The 11,590-nt window shown below is 34.4% G+C and overlaps 2 protein-coding genes across 2 annotated transcripts; one reads left to right on the forward strand and one right to left on the reverse strand.

Annotated features, from left to right (window-relative positions):
* Positions 1-1,418: 1,418 nt before the first annotated feature.
* LOC135072519 (UDP-N-acetylglucosamine--dolichyl-phosphate N-acetylglucosaminephosphotransferase) lies at positions 1,419-3,719 on the forward strand. The gene is made up of 5 exons (XM_063966461.1): positions 1,419-1,743; positions 1,832-1,946; positions 2,023-2,236; positions 2,364-2,595; positions 3,031-3,719. The coding sequence occupies exons 1-5, from the start codon at positions 1,604-1,606 to the stop codon at positions 3,515-3,517; spliced, it is 1,188 nt and encodes a 395-aa protein (XP_063822531.1). The 5' UTR covers positions 1,419-1,603; the 3' UTR covers positions 3,518-3,719.
* Positions 3,720-3,741: 22 nt separating this feature from the next.
* Positions 3,742-8,201, reverse strand: LOC135072521 (vacuolar protein sorting-associated protein 54). The gene is made up of 2 exons (XM_063966463.1): positions 7,985-8,201; positions 3,742-7,900 (listed from the first exon to the last, which is right to left on the reverse strand). The coding sequence occupies exons 1-2, from the start codon at positions 8,080-8,082 to the stop codon at positions 5,338-5,340; spliced, it is 2,661 nt and encodes an 886-aa protein (XP_063822533.1). The 5' UTR covers positions 8,083-8,201; the 3' UTR covers positions 3,742-5,337.
* Between the last annotated feature and the right edge of the window lie 3,389 nt (positions 8,202-11,590).

Consider the following 11,590-nt stretch of genomic DNA (forward strand, 5'->3'; position numbering starts at 1 on the left):
CTCGTTATTTTTTTTACCCTACCAGCGTTTCAAGACATAAATTTGTCAAGTGCATGAATACATGCATCAGTGTGTGTCTTATTGTTATGAGTAAGTACCGTTCCTTGGGATCGGTATGAGTGCACCACATACAGGGACCATGGTTTTAACTCTTAAGAGTACATCGCAGGATATGTATTAAAAACAATGCTACTTTATACTTCTTCTACTTCTACTTTATTCTAATTAATTATTTGTTACTTGTGCTGTTAATTACAATTCTCAATCCGTAAATAATTTCTTCTTTCTACCTCGTTCTACCTGTCCTCGTAAAATCATCGTAACCGATTGTTGTAATCGGATTACATGAACATCACTCGACCATGTATGTCCATTTGGACATATCGGAATGGCACGCTTTGACGATCAACTTGCTGTATCTGTCGCAGGCAAATTGTATGATTCCGCATTTTACAAACGGCGTCGTCAGTTTACAAACGCTCGCTGTTCTATGAAATGCCGAAGGCATATTGGCGACTCGTTCAATTAATAAAATTTCGACTATGATTGTTGCAATAGGGTGACCATCATAAAACACATGTTGGACAAATCAGACTTAATTTCAGAAATCAGGTAGGTATCAGGTAAGACAAACCTAAAATACTAGCTACTCCTAAAGTAATTAAAATATTTTCATACTAAAAACAACACTAAACTAATTTAAACTATTGACGTATCTATAGGTAGGTACATAAAACTATGACATAAAATAAGTTTCGATAGTCAGTCCTTTAATTTAGTCTTACATTTTAATTATACCTAGAAGAAGTCTGGAAGACAACACAATAATTTTTTAAACCAATAATATTCCGCAGCAGTCCTCCACCAGTCCGAGCACCAGATTCCATTATCACCTTAGCGTTTTTTACGTGCCGGATAACCTCAAAAACTATTTCATTTTTCCATAGTTTTTCACAGCTCCTATTTGTGAATCGTAAAATATTTTTAATTCACTAAGTATAATAAATGTCTTTTTTTGTGAAAAGTCCTTTGAATACGTAGAATTTGCATTGTTTTCTGTATCACAACAACACGACTCGACGCCATTTTTCTTGTTTTGATTAGCAGCGCGTCGCGTGGTAAGAAAAAGAACTAAATACTTCAATTTGCCGCGGCATTTTGTAAACAGCAATTGAATTGGCTATCAAATGTTTTGGCATATTATAAAGTGCCCAGGCAATTTACATTTTGCCTTCGGCATTTCATAGAGCAGCGAGCGTTTGTGAACTGACGACGCCGTTTGTAAAATGCGGAATCATACAATTTGCCTGCGACATATCTACTATAATCCATATCTGTGATCTATATCTATGGGGGGGGGGGGGGCGGTCTCGGTCACGTGTCAGTCGTCCGTCCACAGATTAGAGAGTATGGCCGAACAGTTTGTTGTTTATTTATTTTATTGAAATGGAGTTCACCGGTTGAATTGTATTTTCGTTTGTAGTTATTTGTTACAATTTTAAAGGCATGTGCCATAGTTGTCATGTTATAGTAATATTAAAGATATAATCATTACCATTATAAAGTAAAATTTTTCGTACGTGGCCCGAAGTGGTTGGTTATCATGTGGTCTCTAATTATAGTGATAATTTTATCATTAATTGCATATTTCGTTACGGATGGGTTAATTCTTAATCTGAAGAATTTATTTATAAACGCTAGTTTATACGGAATAGATCTATGTAAAAATAATAAAAACAAAATGTAGGTATACTCTTCCTAACTACATACATCTTTGTTTTAGTTTCAAGATATTATTGTTAGTTTAGAACATTTTTAATGCTGTTTTCAGACCAGAGGCTCTTGGTGTGGTATCAGGATGCATTTTCCTAGTTACAAGTTTTACTTTCATACCAATAGTGTTTGGAAACAGTCTCATGGATCGAGAATCTTTTCCACACAATGAGGTAAGACAACAAAATCACACAGTGCTATTGACCTATTGCAGCACCCCTAGTAATTCAAGTTTAATTCTTTTTATAGTTTGCAGAAGTTTTAGCAGCACTTTTGTCCATATGTTGTATGCTACTTCTGGGATTTGCTGATGATGTATTGGATTTACGATGGAGGTACAAGTTACTGCTCCCAACAGTAGCATCATTACCATTACTAGTGGTGTACTATGTGAACTTCAATTCTACCACATTTATATTACCAATACCACTTCGAGAATGGTTCGGTGTATCCATTAATATTGGTAAATAAATGTTTTTACCTTTTTCATTGCACTGAATAGAATAAAAATTTCTTTAAATTTTGCTCATCATCTATCTTATGAGTAAGCCACCTACATGTCACACTAAGCCTGGTATTATTGTTTTCAGGATGTTTTTATTACATATACATGGGAATGCTAGCAGTTTTTTGTACAAATGCTATAAACATATTGGCTGGAATCAATGGTCTAGAAGTAGGCCAGTCGGTGATAATTGCAATCTCTATCATTGTGTTTGATATAATAGAGTTGAGAGGTGATCAATACAAAGCCCACATGTTCTCTTTGCGCATTATGCTGCCTTATTTAGCCACAGCTTCAGCATTATTGAAGCACAACTGGTAAGAAGAACCAAACCAAATTTATGCCCATTTTAAACAAAATTTTACTATAATAACATAGTCACTAATCCAGAAAAATTTGATGATGCAGGCTTAACTTTCAGACACAATTACATACTTGCAATTTTCCTGATATGTATATTTTTAGACCAAATATTTCATTTGCTTATGGTAAATTGAAGAGTGTCATGCTCCTGCAGTAGAAACTATAAATGGCTTATGACCTGATGATGAAAATTTTTGTAAATCTGGGACAGGCTTAAATACTTTTAAGAAACTATGATGCGACATTGTGCCCCTTAAGAAACCATTAGAGACATCTGCACAATAAGCATAAAAGTTGTATTGCATTAGTAGGTACTTAATTACTTGTATGAAATTGAATGAAAAATTTTATAGGTATGACTTTTTAAAATGTTTAAACTTTTTTTTCAGGTACCCTTCAAAAGTTTTCGTAGGTGATACATTTTGCTATGTTTCTGGTATGACTTTTGCTGTAGTAGGAATATTAAGCCACTTTAGTAAAACAGTCTTATTATTCTTTTTACCACAAATTATTAATTTTCTTTATTCAGTTCCTCAATTATTTCATTTTGTTCCATGTCCAAGACATAGGTTACCAAAATATAGTGCTGAAACTGACTTATTACAAGCAAGTAGAACTGTAATTATAAAAAAAGATTTAAACTTTATTACTAAAACAATAGTACAAATACTAAGAATACTTCATCTAGTAGATGTGATAGAAGATAATGATAGTATAGTCATGAACAATCTGACGTTAATTAATTTATTTTTAATTAAGTTCGGTTCTATGTCTGAAGTAAGGTTAGTCACTATGTTAATGGCATTTCAGTGTTTATGTAGTTGTATAGCGTTTATAATCAGATATCCATTGGCCTCCTATTTCTATGATTCATAAACATGAAGGCCAGTGACTTTTAGTTCCACAGAATCCACTGACCTTATTCATTAATTGGATGTACCAAAGGAGGCGACGTATTAGGGCACATTGTAGTAGCATTTTTTTGCTTCCAAATATGTACTAGGTAGGTATGTATGGGTCATTCCATGAAAATCTGTATATTTTCGACGTAATTTTGTCCCAAACTTTTTTAAGATGCTTTTGACTTAGATTAATTATGAGTGTAAATTATAGTTTATTTATTAATTATGTTATGTCTAAAAAGGCCAGTCACTTTATGCTTTATTTTAGGTAAAATTATAATTTTCAATTTTTTCATACTCCTATATGACTTTTAATAAAGTATAAAACTTATAACCTTAACATTTATAGATAAGTTAATATACTTCATGTAGTTGTTTTGTTATTATCACTATATAAAAAATGTCATTCTTTAACTAGTAACTTAGTCCCTAGCGCCGTTTAAAGCTAGGGACTGACGATTTGGGTCATTTAAAAGGAATTTAAGATGTTTGAAAAATAGTTTTAAAAAATATAAATGGGTGATGAATAAAACACATTGCGAGCTGTTATTTAACAATTTTGGAATAAAATATCAACAAATATTCCATGTGAAATGTGGCGCGGACTAAGAGTTGACATATTTTTGTGGAATGACCCGTTTATTAAAATGTATTGTTAGTTAACCATCTTAGTACATCGTAATACAGAAACGCGCCAAATCGAAGCAAATTCCTGTAACGTAAAACATTTTTGGTTTGGCGCGCTTCACTTAGGCGTTTGTTACACTTGATGGAAATGGTCGTCGCGGATCTTCCGCAAAGCAAGTTAGAGCTTATAAATCGGAGCGACCGGTCATCATGTAGTGTGCCCGTTTTAGTCATTTATATTTTATGCAATGACTTGTACAGGCGGAAGATCCGCGACGGCCACTTCCTTCAAGTGTAAAAGCCTGCTGACTGCACCCTATCGTCGCCAGGCAGATAGAAATCGTTACTGTTTTTGAGATATTGTTATGTTTTTATAGTACAGTACTAAGGAATAAAGAATTATTGACAAAATTCCGAGTTATTATTGAAAATGATACAGGTTGTTTTTTATACTCAATCAAACAAAAAGAGTTGATTCTACTGTCCAATTGCGAAACTACTTTCCCTACAACAAGACCTACATCAAATTCCCAAAAAAATTAACATCCCCATACAGATGACTATTGACTGCTGATGATAAAATTATTAATACTCAATAATTTGTATGGAAAGGTAATTTTATTTCAGTCTTTTGGGAGAAAAGTTGTCTCATCTCAAATGTATTAAGCAGTAGAATCAACCTTTTTTATCAAGTAGCTTTCATGGTCACTCACAGAATATCCCGTCAATAATAATTACCCGGTATTAGGGTTTTTTTTTTAATTATTAACTTGCTACTGCAAGATATTTCCACTACTCAAAAACATTAGATAACCTACCTCTTCTTTCTCATAGAAGCTGTTATTAATTAATATTTTTTTGAGATTTAAAAATTTACCTCTACATACCTACTACATATAAAAATATTTTATTTAAGAAAGATAATTAGAATTGAACTAAGTTTAGGTCAATAATTTATAAGTTGTTTATTCCCATAATCACCAAGATTTTAGATTTTTCTTAAATAATTATACAAATTAATAATACACAATACAGGATATTTCATTTATCAAAATATTTTCTAAGAACATTGTACATTTAGATACAGAATGATTAACAATTTTACACTGGATAATAATTATCATAATAATATTAATAGATACATACATACAAATATTTTTAGTTTAATTAATTTAACCAAATATCATACAATATATTATCTTCTGCATCACTTTCGTTTATTACTCGTAGCGTCTTGAGGGTTTGTAAATAAAAAGTTAATTCTGAAGTTACAACTCCATGTTGTGGACTTCCATTAGCGACTATGTTCATCTTAATCAGTTGTTCTCTTAATTTGTCTTTAAAGTTTTCATGTACTCTTTTATATATGGTCCTTATTTGCTCAATTGGTAATATATCAATTAATGCTTCATGCAATTTAACTAGATGTTTGGAAATGTTGCGGAATGTTTGTGAAGGTACAGGTGGCTTTGCGTCCCATCCAGACAACTGTGAGCTTAACATGTTACTTACTATGAGGCAAATCTTACTTTCTATTTCATTCTTATGACTAACAATATCACTTTCCATGTTACTAAATCCAGTTAGATGAAGTGATAGTTCTGCAGAATGAAGATTTTCGAGAAGCTTTTTTATAAGAGGTAAAAGCCATAAAATGACTTGGAGTGATCGAGATACTAAAGCTAAATTCGATGTTGATATTGTTTTTAATCCTGCACTTTGGATTGCTCCAGCACCCAGTACTAACTGGCAACAGCGCGAGTTAAATAGTCGTATTAGTTCTATCATACAGTGAATTATGTACTGGACTATAACTGGGGATTGCTTGGTTGCTTCACAATATTCCAGTAAGATTTTTATTAGTAGTTGCACAGTACCAACAACTGCATAACTTTCATTATTAATTATTAAATATTTTCCATCAGGTTTACCACTTTGATACAGAAGTGTTGAAGGAATTTCAGAATTTTCACATATTTTATCAATTATATTTTGTAATTCACAGGGAACTTCAGCAGATTTCCACCTTTCAGCATTAAGAGTTGAGGTGAGCTGAGATCTCCTATCAGTATGTAGGATTTGTATATATTTCATAGCAAAGCTTCTTAGTGCAAGCCTCATTGCATTACTGTAATGACCAGTAATTTTTTCACACTCATTTGAAAAATTGTCAATTAGTTCTGATATTTTTGATAATTGTGATAAATCAGAGAAGGCATAGTCTTTATCACTTTTAGTGACAATCAAATTAGCACAGCGTTCATTACAATAATCAGATAGAGATACTATTAACTTCTTTAGTTTTTCCTCTACCAATAGTAATTCTTCAGCTGTCCAAGCTTCTTCACTTTCACTACCGGTTACATCATCCATTTGACTTATTTCTAATATCAAATTATTCAAGGATAAAATTCTTTTGAACAATTTTATTAATTTTGGAGATGCCTTCTCAAGGAATGTAATTCCTTCATTACACAACAAATGTGTGTTATCAGCATTTGAACCACGAAGAACTATTTCGGTATTGCCATCTCTTACAGAAATTATTTCAATAACACATTGTTTTACGGTGGCCTGTATAGATGTAATTGCTTCAAGCTTAAAAGTATCAATGAAATCGAACTCTTTTAAGCGTAAAATCCCTGATATAATCGACACTATTTTGTCTCTGTCTGGCAAATCATGTTCTTGTTGATTCCTATTTAAATCTGCTACTATGTATCTTTGAAATTCATTGCTAAGCATTTTGTGAATCAATCTCTTCATTTCAGTCAATTGTGGGGATAGATGTCGAAATGCTTGCACCCCAGACAACTGATTAGACAGCACTCTTTGGGTGGAACTGATCAAATCTAAGGCAGCCACATAATCTGAAGTACTTAGAAGTAATTGAATCATTGGTTGGGTTTGTTGAACTGTACTCATTAACTTTAATAATTCACGGACATTACCAAGATTGTGATTGATCCTTGTTAAGCTTATTAATTTTAAAGGACAAAGTGTCAAGTTTTCTTTAACGTTTTTAATATTTTGTCGTGTTACCTGCACTGTTTTTGCAGCTCTTGCCATTTGTTCCATAATAGTATCATGGGATAGCATAGCGTGAAAGAATGCATCAGACTTTTGTGCAACTTGCTTAGAAATTTTCATTTCTATAACATCAAGGTATGTACTCAATGTTTCTTGCAGAGATCTGATTGCAACACTTGAATCTTCTGAGTCCTTTAGGCTAGGAAAGACTTTATAAAAAATGTTGGGGTCATTCAGTGGCAAGGACTGCTCAAAAAATACACCAGGAACTTCACACAAAGCCTCAACTACTGGCAACTTTGTTTTAGCAGGTAAATTTTCTTTTAGTCTACAATGTCTTCGTAATCTTCTAGTTATTCTTTTGCAATATGGTTCAAAATGTGATAAAGTAATTTCAGGCAAATAAGGACTAGGAGAAAGTTCTACTTTATCAACAAAATTGTCACCCCATGTTTTAGTAAAAAAATTACTTTGTTTACCTCTATTAGGATCATTCAATACTGCCGGAAGGTTCTGTGATGATGAATAGAATGTCCAATCTTCAGAAGTGCTTTTAGAATACAAGTGATATTCCCTCACGTGATACTTGAATCCTGCTTTTCTCAAGTCACCAAATTGCAAAGCTGAACAAATACCATTCTGACCATATTGGCACAGAATAATGGATCCTTCTTTGACTGTGTGTTTATCTTGAATATGCCTGAAAGTAATACTAGTTGTAGTTTGTATAATCTAATAATGCTAGACATTATTTAAAAGCTACACTGTACCAAACAGAACAAACCTTTCGAACTCCGTGGCACTACCGAATACCAGACTTGGGCAATGTATACAGTTCTGCCAAGTGGGCGTTTTCTTACAAGAGGTAGTTTCGTCCTCCATGACATCTTCGAATTAACAGCTACAGAAAATAAATGTAGCGATCAAACTATCATTTCTAAATAATTATTTAATATTTCTAGGTACTTTTGGATGTGCACATTCAGCATCAGCAATTGTTGAAAATTGACACATGACAACAAAGAGCATAAAAGAGTATGACAATTGACATGATGACAAATGACAAGACAACGTTGACACCACCATGAAGCTAAAGATAAAAATGGAGGCCACACTTGGAACAAAAACTTGAGTCAAATACCTACTTATCTCTATCTCGCTCTCTGTGGGCCGACCTCTCTTTTTAGGCCTCAGCCTCGAGTTTAGCGGGCAGCGGGGCGGGAGCGGCGGCGGCGCGGGAGCGGGGCGGGCAACGCAGACCCGTTCTCGAAACAAGCGGGCAGCTCGCGCGGCGCTTTAGCGGCGAAATGTTGTGTTCGGGGTTGTGTTGTCGAGATATTTGTTTTTATTCGCAAACGAAATGTTTGAACAACGGCGACAATTTTATTTCGATTCAAATTTATTCCTAACGCTCGATTTATTGTGGGCAAAAGAAGGAGTGCGCTGCCCGCTCGTTGCCCGCTCAAGCGCCGCTGCCCGCTCGTGGCCCGCTCCCGCCCCGCTGCCGCGCCGCTGTTTTCGAGAACCGGTCTATTTGATTTTACGCATAAGATCCTGCCGCTCCCGCGCCACCGCCGCACCCGCGCCACCGCCACTCCCGCCCCGCTGCCCGCTAAACTCGAGGCTGAGGCCTTAGTGTGGACTATAGTATTGCTATCTCCTTATTTAAATCTCCTAATAAATTCTTCGAAATAGCCAATTCACTAACCAAAACAGAAGTTAAACAAATAAATAATTAAATATTTGAACTACGTTTACCTAGTTAAATTAAAAATCACAAAATTGTCGGCCGTTTAGGCTTAATGTGTTGGCGAATCAGGGAATTACAATCCCAATTCCTGGGAAATCGGTACCATGTGGCAACATCGGCCCAATCCGGCCCATCATGGCGGTTGTTTACTATTTTGGTTATTATGCAGTTAATTTCGTTTGAGATTTTTTACAGGACATAATCATTGTTTAATCACAAGAAATGGTGCATAATTTTGTAGTGCGTGGTTGCGGTAGTACGTGGTGTCCTGGAAATGACTTAAGATTCCACGCGTTAGTGTTTATTTCGTGATTACCGACATTGGATCATTGTAAACATTTTTTACATTTTTATCTATAGCTTCATGGACACCACCATGAAGCTATATATAAAAATGGAGGCCACACTCCGAATACCTACTTGAAGCACAACCTTTGTATCATTATCTCGCTCTCTGTGGGCAGACTCTCTCTTTATAAATAAACAAAAAATAAAAATTTGCTAAAAGTCAATGAAACTCAATGTAAAATCTTTATTTCTTGACATAGGTATCATTAAATGATAAGTGTAAATACTGGTAAAACGTTTTAGGAAGAAATTACTGTGAAAAATGTGAAAAATGTTTACAATGATCCAATGTCGGAAATCACGAAATAAACACTAACGCGTGGAATCTTAAGTCATTTCCAGGACACCACGTACTACCGCAACTACGCACTACAAAATTATGCACCATTTCTTGTGATTAAACAATGATTATGTCCTGTAAAAAATCTCAAACGAAATTAACTGCATAATAACCAAAATAGTAAACAACCGCCATGATGGGCTGGATTGGGCCGATGTTGCCACATGGTACCGATTTCCCAGGAATTGGGATTGTAATTCCCTGATTCGCCAACACATTAAGCCTAAACGGCCGACAATTTTGTGATTTTTAATTTAACTAGGTAAACGTAGTTCAAATATTTAATTATTTATTTGTTTAACTTCTGATTTGGTTAGTGAATTGGCTATTTCAAAGAATTTACTAGGAGATTTCAATAAGGAGATAGCAATACTACAGTCCACACTAAAAAGAGAGGTCGGCCCACAGAGAGCGAGATAGAGATAAGTAGGTATTTGACTCAAGTTGTTGTTCCAAGTGTGGCCTCCAGTTGCGCGCGGGACGCGGTGACGGACGCACGTAGCAGTAATTCTCACCAAATAGTAGTGTACTTTTTATCAACTACCCTCCTTTTATTTTATAATGGAGGAGGAGAACGTTTTATGTGACGAAGATAAAAGTGATACTGACGAAGCTTTGAAGGAATGTGAACGAGAATTACATGCAATTCAAAATGAGAAATATGATAAAAGACCTCGAGAAAGTGACGGAAGCAGTGAAGAGGGTTTTATAACTGTGTGTAAAAAACCGAAAAGGCCAAAACACATGTCTGGAAATTCAACTAACACGATTTTGGAAATACAGGATGATTTGAGTGGAATAGAAGAAAATAAATATGAAGTTTGTTTATTTTCAACTCAAGTTTTACCTAAACAAATGGGTTTAGCAAGACTATTGAAAGGTGAAGGTATTACCAACATATGCAAAATCAAATACAAAAGTTCATTCAAGACATTTATAACCTTCAATGATAGAAAACAAGCTGAAAACCTTCTGATAAACAAAAAAATTGCTGAAATGGATATAAGATCACAACTAACAGATGAGAGCAACTTATCTTATGGCATTATAAGAGGAGTAGATCTAGATATGAGCGAAAAAGAACTTATGGAAGTTTTAAGTGCACCCTGTGATATCATATCGGTGAAGAGAATGAAACGTGTGAATTATAATGACAAATGGGAAGACTGCGAGACTGTCCGGTTGGGTTTCAAAAGCAAAACGATCCCACCAAGTGTAGACGCTTTTGGGTGCAAATTTGATGTCGAAAAGTTTGTATTCCCTGTGACGCAATGCTCAAATTGCTGGAAATTTGGACATGTGAAGAAATTTTGCTCTCTAAATAGAATTATATGTCCAAAGTGCGGTGAAAGTCATAACAACTGCGAAACAATGACATATAAATGTCCAAATTGTAAAGGAGCGCATATGGCATTGAGTAAAATATGTCCTTTCTTTCTCAAGGAGAAAGAAATTCGTTACATAATGAGTAATAACAATATTACTTACAAAAAAGCGTTGGAACTTTTCTTGAAAGATAAGAAGAAGAAAGAAAGAGAACAAGAAATATCAACACAAGGAAAAAATGGATTACCATCATCATTCCTATCGACATCAGACAATGACTATAGTTTGCCAATACAAAGAACATACAGTAGCGTAGTTAAGACTTCAGCAGAGATACATACTAAGGAATGCGAAGAAGAAAGAGAAGAATGTGTTAGTACAGAAAAAAAAAGTACATCGAAGAAAAAGAGAAATAAAAAATCTAAAAATAGACAAAATAGGCAGCAAGATATCATAACTGAATGTGAAGATATGGAAACAGAAAGTGAGGACCGGGAAAATAATGAAGAGAGAAATACAGTAGATTCGTCCAGAGAAAAGAAAGAGAAGTTTGACTTTTTGGGTTTAATTTTGAAATTGAGGAATATCATTATATCCAGAGAAACCTTGGAAGAGAAGATTTTTTT

The sequence above is a fragment of the Ostrinia nubilalis genome, chromosome 6, assembly GCF_963855985.1.
Source record: "Ostrinia nubilalis chromosome 6, ilOstNubi1.1, whole genome shotgun sequence".
Classification (NCBI taxonomy): domain Eukaryota; kingdom Metazoa; phylum Arthropoda; class Insecta; order Lepidoptera; family Crambidae; genus Ostrinia; species Ostrinia nubilalis.

Coding starts and splice junctions, on each gene's coding strand:
- LOC135072519 (XM_063966461.1), top strand. CDS start 1,604: ATGTGGTCTCTAATTATAGTGATAATTTTATCATTAATTGCATATTTC. Junction 2,237..2,363: donor CGGTGTATCCATTAATATTG/GTAAATAAATGT, acceptor TATTGTTTTCAG/GATGTTTTTATTACATATAC. Junction 2,596..3,030: donor GCATTATTGAAGCACAACTG/GTAAGAAGAACC, acceptor CTTTTTTTTCAG/GTACCCTTCAAAAGTTTTCG.
- LOC135072521 (XM_063966463.1), bottom strand. CDS start 8,082: ATGGAGGACGAAACTACCTCTTGTAAGAAAACGCCCACTTGGCAGAAC. Junction 7,901..7,984: donor AGTGCCACGGAGTTCGAAAG/GTTTGTTCTGTT, acceptor TATTACTTTCAG/GCATATTCAAGATAAACACA.